The 15429-nt window shown below is 33.3% G+C and overlaps 1 protein-coding gene across 1 annotated transcript; it reads right to left on the bottom strand.

Moving 5' to 3' along the window:
• Positions 1 to 10943: 10943 nt before the first annotated feature.
• LOC131035170 (heat shock cognate 70 kDa protein-like) lies at positions 10944 to 12803 on the bottom strand. The gene is made up of 2 exons (XM_059213093.1): positions 11952 to 12803; positions 10944 to 11903 (listed from the first exon to the last, which is right to left on the bottom strand). Exons 1-2 carry the CDS (start codon positions 12801 to 12803, stop codon positions 10944 to 10946), a joined length of 1812 nt encoding a protein of 603 aa, XP_059069076.1.
• Between the last annotated feature and the right edge of the window lie 2626 nt (positions 12804 to 15429).

Here is a 15429-nt window from a genome sequence, read left to right as displayed (position 1 = left end):
ACATAGATCATCACATATCTTTTCAACTTATTACAAATCATTAAATGGATTATTACAATCAATTACAACCATTAAATGATCATTGCACCTCTATCTGATACAAAGGCAAACCCGTAGAACACTCCGCTAAGCACTTTGCATATTCCCAAGAAATTTGCTGTACAAATGCTCCAAAACATCATTCAAACACTTCATGTGGTTCATGCCACATCACCCCTAATATTTGAACTTGATGTAGATCATTGCCAAACCAAAAATCATTATTGGTTAAGAGAATTATTTACTGGTCCTTAAACCCAAGCAAAAATACAACAAAAATCATAAACATGATTTCCGATAACCAAAACAAGATGCAGTTCTAGTTAGATATATATTACAATGATACACACTCACATTCTAAACTGCAAGACTTCAATCATCACCAATCTCAAAGATTTTTCCTTGTTTACCAGTTAAGGTCCTAATTCGCAGGTCACTGTCTACAATACCGGTAAGACATTTCCGATAGACCAAAAAGACTTAGATGACTAAATAAAACATAGTAAACATCAGTTGCCATCAATGATAACACAAATAACTAATCAAAGTCATCCAATCATGGAATCTCAATCTCTTCATCACAATGTCATCACAAACGGTCCTTTACCGGTTCAGTCATCATTCTTCACCTGCATTCATTTGCATTAGTTATACTAATCATGCCAACATCCCTGATAATGAAGGGATGAGTCCTATTTATAGAATAAATGGGCAATTGGATGGTTAATATTGAATTATCTTAACAAGGGCTAGGATTGTAGATCCTCAATCCATGTGACACTTTCAAACCAATCCCATGTTGACAAGTGTCAACATGAGAAGACTTTATAGGAGAGAGATAAGGCATTAAATGCCTAAAGAGACATGAGGGTTACCCGAGGGGGTTTGGTTAGGGTTAGTTTAGTGGATTAAGCTTTTATCCAAGGGATAAACTCTTGTACAAGGGTTAAAGGATAACATGGTAGTCAAACCAATGAATGCTTGAAGAGACTTGGGGGTTATATGAATGGTTAAGTTAGAGAAAAAGTCTCTAACCAAGGGTCAAAGGTGAGTTAACCTTAAAGGCTTACGAAGACTTTGGAGGTTAACTTGTGGAAGAGAGAAAGCCTTTAATGGTTTTGAGAAGTGACTCCTTCCTAATCCTTAGTTTAGGAATGTGCAAATGCTTAGGAGGGGGTTTAGGCTAATTAGAAGGGTTTAGAAGAATCTAGAAGAAGGGTTAAACATGCAATTTGCATATTCTAGAAAGTGCATGTGGGATGAATTTAGGATTTTAAATAAATTTTAATTTATTTAAATGAGAAAGGAAGATTTAATTAAATAAGAATTTAATTAAATGTCGGAGGAGATTTAATTAAACAAATAAGATTTATTTATTTAAATAATAGTCTGAATTTGGTTATGTAAATTAATTCAAATAAATTGAATAATTTATTTAATTAATTGAAAAAGCATGCTGGGATGAATTTAGGATTTTAAATTGGAATAAAATTCATTTATTTCAATTTATGGTTCAATTTGCATTGGATGTATTTTTAAATAAATATTGATTTATTTAAGTGTGTGAAAGATTTTTAATTAAATGTGAAAGGGGGATTTAATTAAATAAATATGATTTATTTAATTAAAAGTTTGAATTTGGCTATGTGAATTAAAATAAATTCAATAATTTATTTAATTAATAGAAGAAGAGGGTGAGTTGATTAAATATCAATTTAATTAATAGTTGGAAAATGGATGATAGATTAATTAAATGTGAATTTAATTAATAGCTAGATGAATGATAATTAAACAAATATAAAATTCATTTAATCAAGTGGACATAAATAGGCATCTACAGTATATCATTCATCAAACCCATTTTCATAGTTCACAAATATTTTTGTTGTGATGTGTGTAATTTAGTTCCATACCTACTAAATGCTTACAAGGAGGCAATCCTCAATATCAAAATATAAGATCTTATGTAGGTCATGGAAAAATAAGATGGAAACTCATTCTTTCATCAATATGATGGGAATTATAGTTACCAAAATAATTTCAGACTACACCAATATATATAATGTGTAGATTTAATAAGATTACTTTGTTTCTTTCACGTCATCTTGACAATGTTGATCATTATATCTAACACCTTTTAAATCACTTCTTTTTGAGGGATTGTTTAGGAGAAGGATGATTGTGGGGGATATTTTTCTCTAAGGAAATACCTTCATCATTATGACAAGGGCAATACATTGCAAGGAAATAATTTTATAGTAATCTCTACAAAAGAAAATTGTTGTTTTTGGGTCTTTCAAGTAAAAACCAACTTCCTTTGGATTTCAGTTTATTAAACTCTTTATATCCATGTTAGTTGAATGTTTTTTAAAAATAGTTTGCAACATGCCAATACAAGTACATACTACTATTCCATAAAATTGGAATTAGACATAGTTAAATTTCCCACAATTAAATCCATAAAGGATAGTAGTTACAATTTACAATATCTTTACATATCAAGAAAGGTTCAACAATATTACAATATACATATACAAATTAGAACATTACATATGAAGAAAGTTTAGTCTATTAGTTTCTAATCTAGCTTTTTGTTTTGTTTATTGTTTGGTGGATAGTTGGCTTTCATTCCTTTTTGATAGCTAGTTATTTAGTTGGGTGCTCCAACTCCTTGTGAGCCCCCTAGTCTTCTCACTTTAGTGGATATGTAATCATTTAGGTCTCTCTTCTTTTATCTAATTATAAAAATACAACACATAGATTCAAATAGTCTGAATTATAAAATATGAAGAATAAGATAGAAGACAAGAACACAAATATATCTTGAGAAAACCCTTCCGAGTAAAAACAACAAACTCCAGAACATAGAGCAAATGTATTATTCAACAAGAAGTTTATAATACATTGCAGGATCTAGGCCATTACATCAAGATTTACACCTTATTCTATTTTTGGAAGAAATTGGTAGCATAACCTCTATGTGAATCACTCATCAACTTAAGATCCTCTAGAAAACACTTATATTTATAGAGATTACAATGTAATAAATGCCAAGTTTCTGAAATCGACAATTAAGTATTAAAATGCCAAATCCATCACACATGAAAATGCCAACTTTCTAATTGACAACTCATACAAAACATTCAACTACTAATTACTATCGAACTTGCATAATAAATTTACACCTACTAAATAAGTAATTACACTTTCAAAAGTACTCAATTTTTTTTTTATAATCAACATGAAATAAAAACTTCACCTTTGCATAACTCCTACATAAATAATAGCTTCCAAACTTGACTCTTCAAAGAGGGTGGCAACTTCCTAATCAATAGGACCTTGTCATAGTTAACTCTCGTGTTAGGACACATTTCATGAAAGCATACCTTTGAGAAAATTTTACAAAATCCTCTCTCAAAATGAGTGCTCAAGTGACAAGTGGTACTTTATTGAGCTCTTCTTGCATAACATGTAGGTATATCCTCTCATATGGATTCCACAAAGTGATATGACAACCTATTACATTAGAAACATAGGCTATCATGAAATATATATTAAATATAATCCAAATAATAATGCTATGAATATCAAAGGTTAAGAAACCTTAATCCAAACAAAATGTAGATATAATGAAGAACTTGGCACTAAAATATAGAGTTGATTGAGCTACACAAAATAACTCAACACCCTAGTATATAGGTGAGGAAGGTTTCAAGAGACATTAAAAATGAACTCAACAGGGTTTGCACATTCCTGTCTTGCAAATTTGGGTTATTGTAATAGGAAAGGTTGTTGGGCATCTTAATATAGGGGTTTTCATCTATTCAAATTTTGGAAATGTTTGTCTCTATTTGTTTTGCTTGTATGACTTATCAAATAATTGAATATGAATTTGCACAAAAAAAAAGGGAAAGTGTTTGTGTTTTATAGGGCCTTTTTTAAGTCTAACCTCGTCTTGGTGTTTTCACCTCCACAACAACAATGATGAATGATAGAGTGTATGCCCTCACAAGGATAGATGATCAATCAATGATACATGCTAAAAGAAATATTACCTTAGGTATGAAAACGTCTCAATGAGTTCCATATAAAGACTTGATGTAGTGTTCCTTGAAGTCTTGCAAAAGCTTAGTGCATGGAGTGATAATTTAAAAATAAACAAGGGACATGACATAATACTTGATTGTATCTTTTTTGTGATTAATTTGTAGCATACTTCTAAGCATTGTATAACTTTTCTAGATTTAATTTCTTTATAATTTACTTAAAATGCTTTATGAAGGATTAAAGATGTTCTTTAATTAGATATCACAAGGTTATTTCAAGTATAGGCCAAGAAATAATAATCAAATGTAAATATCAAGATTAGATTAAGAAAGGTAAAGGCTAACACTAGCAATACTCAAAATATAAATCTCTTTAGTTGCAACTAGGGTGTTGGGTGCTCCATTCCATCCAAAATGGGCCTTTGAAAGGGATGTCCAAGTATAGGGGCCCTTAACATGGCACCTAGCCTTTCCCGTTTTACACATTTGGCAATGATTAAGTTGTAGACACATTAGTGAAGTTTATTGAGTAGCATAGATAATAAATGAGCTTGAAACCAACTAGAGGAATTCACACCTATTTGGCCCAAAAGAACTAAGTCCTTATCAAACTATCTCTCTGGCTAACCATTTTGATGGTTTACCACAAGGCACAAACCTTGTTTAGTCCTCTTGATCATAGATTACAAAAATTTTGTTTAGGATGCAGAGGTGATATCTATCCCTCATTATAAATATGTTGTCAAGTAGACATTCATAAAGTATAAACTTTATATATATATTTTTTTACAAGACGTCAAGCTTAATGATCCCTAACTTAATTATTCTCTATTTGGTGTACCAAGATATACTATGTTTCTTTATATATCTAATAGAGAAGGTGGAGTGGGAGAATTATCAGCACTGCTTTGTAGATCTATAATTTTTTCATTGATAAATACTAGGTCCCACACACACAAGGTGAGGAGACCATTACTAGAACTATTTTACGAACATATTATTTTTTCATTGATAAAGGTGAGGATGCATCACACAGTTATGTGTGGGCCCTACCATTTATCAATGGGAAACCTCTTGGTTTTTCCTCATCTTATGCTCCTAATAATGCAAAAGAGAGATTGGTTGTTATGAAATAAACAGAAACAAATTGGTTTTGTTATTGTGCAAAGGTGGGTTGTGGTAAGAGGAGCTCGAGCTTCCCCCCCCCATATTGATAAAGTTTAAACTATTGCTAAAACAAAAGAAATGGAGCCCTAATTAAAAGGGATAAGGGGCTCGAATTAGGGGATAATAAAATATAAAATATTTAATTATCAACCCTTAATTAGCATGCAAAATTTTATATAAGGGGGATTATTTGGATTGTAAAGGCAATGGAATTTCTCTTGGGAGATGAATTAGAATTCTATAGAGTGGGAGAATAATAATTTTGAGGATTTTTGTAAGCACAAAGACATTTCTTAGTTCATAATACTTTTCAGTGTAATTGGGTTAAGAGGCAATTGAAGCCTAACCTGTGAAGGAGAGTACGTGAATGTCTTTAGGTGCAAGAGGAGACTGTGAGAGATGCTGTAATGTAGGTTTAAAGATTGGATGATGTAATAAGGTGATTTATGCTTAGCATCATCAATAAAGTGGTCCTATATTGAGAAGCAGACCCAAAGACGCATCTCATGTTGAGTGAACTCCGTTACCAACCTTGGGATCTCTTTTCTTCTCTTTGATCTTATAATTCTCTCTTATTCTTCCCATTTTTGTTTTTAATTTCTTCATTGAGTTTTACTCACAAAATTGAAGTAATAAGTTAATGTCATAAATTTGTAATTGATTAAGTGAGCCTAACTCTGTATTTCAATGGTTAAAAGGCATAGCCACACAATTCTGTTTACGATCGAGATAAATCAGTAATTTGAATTAAGTATAATTTAATGTATAAGACTTAATTATAGATCAATTTGGTATCAGAGAAGATTAATAGGAAAAATTGCAAGTGGTGGATGTTAACAAGGTTGAAATTAAAGCAAGGACAAGGTGCACTTGAAGAGTTTAATCCAAGGATTGGATCAAGGCGAGTTACTCGATGATCAACCATGGCACAACCAGAAGAAGGAAAATGTCTCAGTCCTGAAATCTTTGAGAATGAAGAACAATTTCATAAAGCATTCCTAGACATGAAGATGATGGTGGAAGTGTTGTACAAGGACAAGTAGAAGAAAAAGGAAAGAAAGGACAAATACATTAAGCAGAAAGGTGAATCCCCTTTGAGATATGACAAAGGCAAAGGAGTAGGAGGTGGTAGTTACCCTCTTGAACCTCAATTCTTGTCTTCTTCATCTTCTTCTTCTTCCTCCTCTTCATCTTCTTCTTATACTGCTTCCCCCAATAAGAAACAACCTGTACAGTCTGAATCTAACTCACCTTTGTTGAAACTTGATGTAAAATTTCAATTGGCAACCTATAATGGAGAACTAGATGCAGAGAGACTTGATAATTGGATAAAACAAGTTGAAGGTTACTGCAGGATTCAAAAGTTTACTGATGATCCTTCAAAGATCCAATTATCCACTCTTCGCCTAGGAGGCACACCCTTAATCTGGTGGGAGAGAAAAACTCAAGAAGATCTTAGATGATATGGTAAAATTATTTCTTCTTGGTTTGATTTTACAGCTGCACTTAAGAAATAATTTTATCCATTAGGTCACATGCAAAAAGTAGTAATGAATTGGCAATCATTAAGGCAACAGAAAGGACAAAGTGTGCAAGAATATACACAGGAGTTTAGGAAAAGAGCTTTAACTTTGGGCATTCCTTTATACATGCAAGAAACTTTGTTGAAGTATATAGGTGGATTACATGAGAATTTGAGGCATACAATACTTATGTTTAATCCAACTAACCTTGATGAAGTTAGTGAGCAAGCCATTCATCTTGAAACAAGCTCGAGGAATAGCAATGAAAGTCTCTTGATGGAATCTAGTAAGCACAAAGGGAGCAAGAAAGGGAAGGAGAAAATACAATGGACAATTTTCGTGAAGAAAGAAGAGGAGAATCCTTATTGCTCACACTCCAAAAAGAAAGGGCACACGGATCCAAAATGTTAGAAATTGCATCTTGATCAAAAACAAAAGTGGTTCAAGGATCGAAAGGGTAAGAAAAAGACCACAACTATCGTGCAAGATCTCGCATCAGATTTCGATGATGGAACCAAGATAATAGTTATGGGTATAAAAGGTATCGTTCCTATTACTAGTATTAGTTCCCATGCTTCTTCTACAAAGTGTAATGAGATCCTTGATGAAAGTAAAAGGAATGAATTTTTTCATATAAGGGTTATTGAAAAACAAAGTAAAATTGATACACTCATAGATAGTGGATCACAAGTGAACTTAATCTCTAAACAAGTTATTAAGTAGTTGGGATTAAAAACAACACCTCATCCTAAACCATATCCATTGGGTTGGTTGCATGATAATGCTTGGTTACATTATCAAGAAAATGTAAACTCCGATTTGCAATCACATCCAAGTTTGTAGATGAGGTAGAGTTAGATGTAATTCTGCTTGACATCTGCAGGATGGTTGTAGGAAGTCCTTATTTGTATGACACAAAGGTCCTTTTCTAGAGGGAACATGATAGGTATCATTTGTTTAAAGATGGAATTGAATTCATTCTGAAAGCTCATCACATGAAGAATGATAAATCTATTGTAAACACAGGGCATTTGAAGATGATTGTAAATGCAAGCAATACATTAACCCTCATGTCTCTAACATCTAGTGATAATAAGCATGAAGATTCTATTCACGATAAGGTATCACAGATACCACAATGTGAGGAGAAGTTGCAAGCACATTTAAGCCTTCAACCAAAGGTAGTAAAAGAGGGTTTGAATGATTCATTTTCTAGTGATGTTCTTGTCTAGGAGATCCAGCACGTTGATACTTTTTCTTTGGCATCATTTTATACTTCTATGTGGCTAGTAGATCTGACAATGAATATTGATGAGTATATAGTTGATTGTATCAGCAATGCTATCTCATTTTTCATCTTATTTGTGATGGTTCAGATGTTCAGAATTCCAATAGGGTGGACAAATGATATTGGGCAAGTGAGGCAACAATACCCTCACTTAAATTCTATATAAAAACAGACCATTTGGTGGCCCAAAAGCTTATCAATTGGGAGCAATGATCTGGGAGGATCGAGAACACGTGGCACCCTAACGGTAGCTTTAGAGTGGTCAATTTCGATCGTTAAAAGTATTGTTTGTGGGGGTCCAACTCTTGACCACCCAATTCCTATCTTTCCTCACCACTCTTGAATCCTGACCTCTCATTTCCAAAAATTATGGCCAAACACTGTGCTATTAGCATTTATTATGAAATAAACAAAAACAGATTTGTTTTGTTATTGTGCAAAGGTGGGTTGTGGTAAGAGGAGCTCGAGCTTCCCCCCCCCCCCATATTGATAAAATTTAAACTATTGCTAAAACAAAATAAAGGGAGCCCTAATTAAAAGGGATAAGAGACTCGAATTAGGGGATAATAAAATATTAAATATTTTATTGTTAACCCTTAATTAGCATGTAAAATTGTATATAAGGGGGAGTATTTGGCTTGTAAAGGCAATGAAATTTCTCTTGGGAGATGAATTATAATTCTCTAAAGTGAGAGAATAAGAATTTTGAGGATTTTTGTAAGCACAAAGAAATTTGTCAATTCGTAATACTTTCAATTGAAGCCTAGCTCATGAAGGAGATCAACCTCGTGATTTCTCTTCTTCTCTTCTATATTATAATTCTTTCTTATTCTTCCCATATTTGTTTTTTAATTTCTTCGTTGAGTTTTAATCATAAAATTGAAGTAATTAGTTAATGTCATAAAGTTGTAACTGATTAAGTGAACCTTAACTCTATCACTGCAGCCCATGTTTTGAGATGGTTTACAATGATTTACAGGTTCACACTAACCTATGATTGATGTGATGCATAGGAAGAAATTGATTTACTAGAGCTACGTGACTTAAATTTTTAGTGTTTTGTTCTTGTTTAGTTCAAAATCTAAAAATAATAATTAAAATATTATTTACATTATTACATGGTGTTAAAGAGATTGTTGATTGTGGTGTATAAAGGCATTTTGAAAATTGGAGGTTATATAGTCAAAATTCACAAAGATAAATTTTATTCTTAGGAGAGATTCTTTTGAGAGAGAATTTGTAGTTAGAATCATGACATATTGTATACAAATCAAACCATATTAAAAAAAGTGTTTTTCTTCAGTTGAGTCCAACAACTATTATTTACATGGATACATATAGTGTTTGTACTCATGCAAGATATATTACACATAGGAGAATCTTTAAAGGTTTGAATGCTAGATCTAATAGTTAAAGATTAACTAAGTCACATTAGAAGTTGGAGGAATTTGAGGCAAGATATATATTTATCATCTCAAGCTAGGCTCATTGGATGGGAAGAACCACTTCACACCTATGTCCTTTCAAGGAGAAAAGGAAGACTAGGATTTATTGTGTGCGCATTGAGGTTTTTCTTACTGTAATGGAGGGATTGTTTCCATAGCATTGGAAGAGGGATATTGACACACTTGGCAGAGATGTGGACTCTCAAAGAAGAGTTGTTCTCTCATGTTGAACACTAAGAGGAAATTTGATATACTCAAAGGAGATGTAGAATTTTTAAGGAAAGGTGTTATCTCATAATGCAAGGAGGCTATAAATTCATGGAGTCAATCTAATAGTTTTGGGTGAGCAAGGAGAATTGGTGAAGACACTTCATCAAAGTCTCCATATTGATTGTGTTCAACTCTTGCAATGTAAACTAATAATAAATAATAGTATGGGTGCATAGAAGAGTGTAGGAGCCAAGTTTAGGCAAAGGACAAAGTAGATGGGAGTGCGTAGGGAAGAAAGAATACCTTTGCATAGATCACAAGAACACAAAGAGAGAATGGCTTAAATCACACACACTAAGGTTTGACTTCTATGCTTAAAAGTGTCAAACACTTAGAGTTGAGTGATATTCTCTAGACTTAATATGTTGCTTAGTGTGTGCAAGTTTAAAGCTGACCAACAAAGAGGTACAATTATGTTACTTGGTGTGTGTGCATTTAAGGCTGACCAACAAAGAGGTGCGAACCAGCCATGTGCGAACAGGGTGCATAGGAAGAAATAACAGAGAGAGGGGCTATTTGTGAACTTCGAAAGGTGAAGAGAGCAGAGTGTTTGATAAGAGAAACAAAGAAGGAAAGTTGTGTGAAAGCCAGGAAGAGAGGCCTATGAGAAAAATTTGTAATGTGATTACAAAGCTGTTCTGTTTTCTGTATGTTGCAATCTACTTTTGTATGTAAGTTTGAAGTAAGAGCAGAGAGTCTCTGCTGTAGGAAAATTTGTGAGTTGATGCAGGAGAGATTTTTTTCTTCTTCTTGCATCAGTAAATTCAAGATAAGAATGAATTCGTTCATTCCTATTTTTCCCTCCATAAAAACTTATCCTTCAAATTAAACATTAAGATAAACAAAATTCAACATGTAAATTTAGCAAAACTAAATTGCTTTGTGTTTTATTAAAAATAGAAATTAGAAATCGCACATAACTCATCCACATTCCAGACTAGTTTATGCACGGGATAATCAACAAGATAACTGCCATATGTATATTATTATTATAATCTATAGAGATATTGCTTTAACATCAAATTGCGCTAAGGAAAACCAATAGAAAATATTGTATTCACTGGCGCAGATTAGAGAGATCATGGACCTGGTTTTTCTTACCTCAAAAAGACAAAAAGAGTTCTATCGTTTATACAATTGTTCGACTAGTTGAGTTCAATTATTTTCATTCCTCTGATTTAATAAACTTAAACCGCTTGCAGGAAAACAAACGCAGGCATTTCATTTCCAATTCTTTCAATTTGTCTTGCAGTTCAACCACTGTCACATTGTCGATGTCATTTAACCATTCTGCAACTGCAGTGATAGTTGATATAAGATCTTCTGGAACATCAGCATCCATAGAGCCTTCACTCTTTGCTTTCATCGCCCTCTTTTTCATGTTCGACACGTAACATTCAAGGGCGTTTTTGGCAACATGCTTTTCCATCGCTTCTTCGTCCTCCCTGTGGAATTTTTCTGCGTCCAATATCATTTTATCAATCTCTTGAATGCTCAGTCTCCCACCTTCATTAGTGATGGTAATCTCATTGCTTGCTCCACTTCCCTTGTCGTGGACTGGAACGTTCAGAATTCCATCAATGTCCACTTCAAAGCAGACTTTAATACTTGGAGCGTAAGCCGGGGAAGCCGGAATCCCCCTCAATACAAATTTCCCTAGAAGATTGTTGAATGCAACCAAAGGTCTTTCACCTTCGAAAACTCCAAAGTCTACAGCTGTCTGATCGTCATATGCTGTAGTGACGGATGTCTCCTTCCGAGTGGGAAGCGAAGTATTTCGCGGAACAACTACCTTCATCACATCACCAACTAGTTCAATTCCAAGACTCAAAGGCGTGACATCCACCATGACAATGTGAATGTCTTCCTTGTTGAGAACAGCTGCCTGAAGTGCAGCACCATAGGCTACTGCTTCGTCCGGATTTACAGCTCTGCACAGCTCCTTCCCATCGAAGAAATTTCTTACCATTTCCTGTACCTTTGGTATTCGTGAGGAACCCCCTACTAATACAATATCGTCGATTTGGCTCTTACTCAACTTGGCATCTTCCACGCATCTCTTCACAACTTCCATGCACTTCTCAAATAAGTCAAAGTTGAGCTCTTCAAACTTTGCTCTTCTGATCTTCAGAAAAAAATCATGTCCTTCGTAGAGACCGTCAATATCAATTACAGTCTCTACCACTGAAGACAAACTTCTCTTTGCCCTTTCACACTCTGAACGCAGTCGACGAAGAGCTTTGGAATTCACAAAAAAATTTGTTTTGTACAACTTGTTGAAATGTTGGGCACAGTAAGCGAGCATGCTATTGTCAAAATCTTCACCTCCCAAATGCGCCTCTCCTCCAACTGCTTTCACCTCAAATTTGCCTTTCTGAACTACAACAATAGAAACATCGAAGGTACCTCCACCAAGGTCAAACACCAGAATATGTTTCTTCTCTTCCTGAGATCTGCCAAAGCCGTAAGTCATGGCTGCAGCGGTCGGCTCATTGATGATCCGCATTACATTTAGACCGGCAATTCGGCCAGCGTCTTTAGTCATCTTCCTCTGGGAGTCACTGAAGTAGGCAGGCACAGTAATTACTGCATTTTTCACCTCACTTTGTAGATACTGTTCAGCTATAGTTTTCATTTTCATTAAGACCATGGATGAGATTTCCTCTGTTGCAAATAACTTCTTCTCACCCTTGTAACTCACTTCAACCGTCGGCTTGCCATTTTTCTGTGAAACAACTCTGAAAGGCCACAGTTTCATGTCGGCCTGCACAGAGGAATCAGTAAATCGCCTTCCAATAAGTCTTTTCACATCGAAGATGGTATTAAGAGGATTAGAAAAAATTTGGAACTTGGCAGCGTCTCCGACAAGTCTCTCTTCGGCTGTGAAAGCAACCATAGAAGGAGTAGTTCTATTTCCTTGGTCATTAACAATGATTTCAACTCTGTCATTCTGCCATACTTCCACACAGCTATAAGTTGTTCCCAGATCAATGCCGATGGCTTTCTCCTTTCCCTTTCCTTCCATTTGCCTTCCCACGCTCTGTATCTGCTAGTTGAATAAACTGATAAAATTCTCTTCAACAACTGGTGTTTGTCTGTCAACACAGAGCCCTGTTATCAAACTGAAACTTGCAGTAAGGCTGAGAAATCAAGTCAACTGCCAGCGACCTTCTCTGACATCGTCAATAGGATATTCCAAGATTCATTTTCTGTAGATTGCATATAAGTATGGTTAGTTATACACGAAACTTTTAAATGTGAGTAGATATTATATTTACAAACACATTGTCATAAAATATATTTTTAAATGCTACTATGTATGTCAAATTTTGAACTCTATTATTGCAAACCCTAGTTCCAACCATAAAATTCTAGATCTACAATGAAATTCAATAAACAATGAAGAACCATCAAACATGCAACATCATAAAATAAATCAAATGATACCTTCACATATTCAAATGGGTTTGATCTTCATTGTTCTCCTATCTCCATTGATCTTGTTTTGATATGTTGCTCTCAGATTTTTATACTTACATAAGAGCTCAATGGGGAATGAATGTGGTTGCAACGATGTACAGATGCAAATGTAAAAGCTAGAATGTAAAATGTTTGATTGTTCAATGAGTTGATATGATGAAATGAGAGAGAGACTCCTTTTATAGAGATCCTCTAAGAAATGAATGGTTGAGATTAAGAGGCAAAAAGGATAAATGAAGGGCCATGATCGTATAGGTAAATGTGACCAATAAGATAAAAGGGTAGGTAAAGATGAAGGGAGAGGATTAAGAGATGGAAAGATAAAATATAAGAATGAATAGGATTAAGAAATAACTATTTGGGAAAACGTGTTGTCATGTGGATATGAAAAAAAGCTAAATGAATTAATTAAATAAATAATATTTATTTAATTAATAAAAGAAAAGCCACACAAATTAAATAATTAAAATATATATTTAATTTGGGAAAGAAGGGACCATTAAATAATAAATAAATAAAAATTCCCATTTAATTAATAGTGAAAGAGGTCACACATATTAAATAAATAAATACAATATTCATTTAAGTTGGCAAAGAGGGATGAGATTAAATAAATAATAAATATTTATTTAAAATAGAAAGAAGAGTCTTAGTAAATTAATTAAATAAATTAAATCTTTTATTTAATTAAAGAACAATTTTAGGTGTCTAGCAATTCTTATAATTTTTTTTATTTCATCTCTACTCTTTATTCTTTTAAAAATTCTACCCAATAAAAATGTTTCATGAAATGAAACTATAAATTTTGTATAAAATATCGTATACCTACAATATTGTTGCCTAGCCCATAGGAGAAGTCCAATTTTCAGGTACCTATAATACACCTAGGGAAAAAATGGAAATATAAATGAAGTTGTTGAAATATTAATGGGAAGACCATCAAGCTAACAAAAAAATTGTTTAATTCTCCATATTTGTGGATATAATGATATCTTTATATTGAATCTAGTGCTTATATAATTTTTGCCAATATAACAATTAATCTTAGGATAGGAAATAGATAAATAGTACCTTGATTGTCATGTGGTTGCATGAACCTTTTCCTTTATCTAGAGAATGAAAAGTATATGCATGACACTTGTAATTACACATGTTGGTAATATGGGTAGGCATTATATTTATGTTTATGAGGGAGAACTAGGTCTCTAGATACCCTATGGTTTATTACACTCTTTGAATATATATTTAATTAGGCATGTTTTATGATTTTAGCATTCTTTTTTAAAAAGGAAGAAATGTTGTTGACATCAAACAAAAATACAATATTGTAGTAGTTAAATTGATACAAATGATAGTGAAGCATATGAGATGTCCTTTGTAGAGACTATCAATATAATTATAGTTTCTAATATGAAAGTAAAATTTCTTAAATACTAGGCTCTGCTATGGTTTTTCTATTTTTTTGGCTTTTTTGTGCATGTCACATCATAATTTTTTAGGAACCTTCTAATTTTTGTTTGCATTTTTTGTATATCTTTTGAATTAGGTAGGCCAAAGGGACTTTCCTATTGCCCCTTTTAGATGGATTCACCTTTTCATTGCTCCATAGTTGATGGTGTTAAAAGCGTCATGGTATCATTTGATGGCCCCCTCCACCTAATGAGCAAGGAAATTCATCCCGATGTGTTTCACGAGGTAAGTCTCCTAGTCCACCTCCAAATATCGTGCTTCCACTCAGATTTTTTTAGAAGCCTATAAATGGCTTGAAAATTTTATTATTGTTGGTTATCTTACATAACTCCCTAAAATATAATTCATTCAAGATATTTGAATTTGATTTCCAAATTTAGACATTCTTTTCCTTCAAGAGGTTAAAGTTTTTGATTTTTTTCTTTCAATTTCTTTTCATACCATTTGACCTTCTAGTTTTTCTCTTTATTCAAATCATGTAGGTAGTTGTCATAGATTTATTTCTTTCATCTAACCTACATGGTATCATATTTTGGCTGATCATGGATGTGACCTAACTAATGCAATGGTATCGGCCCTTTTCCATTTAGGTAATTATTGATTTGAAGTAATTATTAATATTTATTCTTTCAATGATGATATCAAAATATTGGCCCTTTGGTGCTACATATTTGATTTGATTCTAGCCAACACTTTGGTTT

This window comes from Cryptomeria japonica, chromosome 2, assembly GCF_030272615.1.
Source record: "Cryptomeria japonica chromosome 2, Sugi_1.0, whole genome shotgun sequence".
In the NCBI taxonomy this organism is placed as follows: Eukaryota; Viridiplantae; Streptophyta; class Pinopsida; order Cupressales; family Cupressaceae; genus Cryptomeria; species Cryptomeria japonica.
This window is presented reverse-complemented; position numbering and strand designations above follow the sequence as displayed.

What these genes read in the sequence shown, in the direction of transcription:
- LOC131035170 (XM_059213093.1), bottom strand. Translation starts at nt 12,803, where the DNA reads ATGGAAGGAAAGGGAAAGGAGAAAGCCATCGGCATTGATCTGGGAACA. An exon ending in TGTCTTCAGTGGTAGAGACT is followed by an intron (nt 11,904 to 11,951) that starts GTAATTGATATT and finishes TTTTTTCTGAAG; the next exon opens with ATCAGAAGAGCAAAGTTTGA.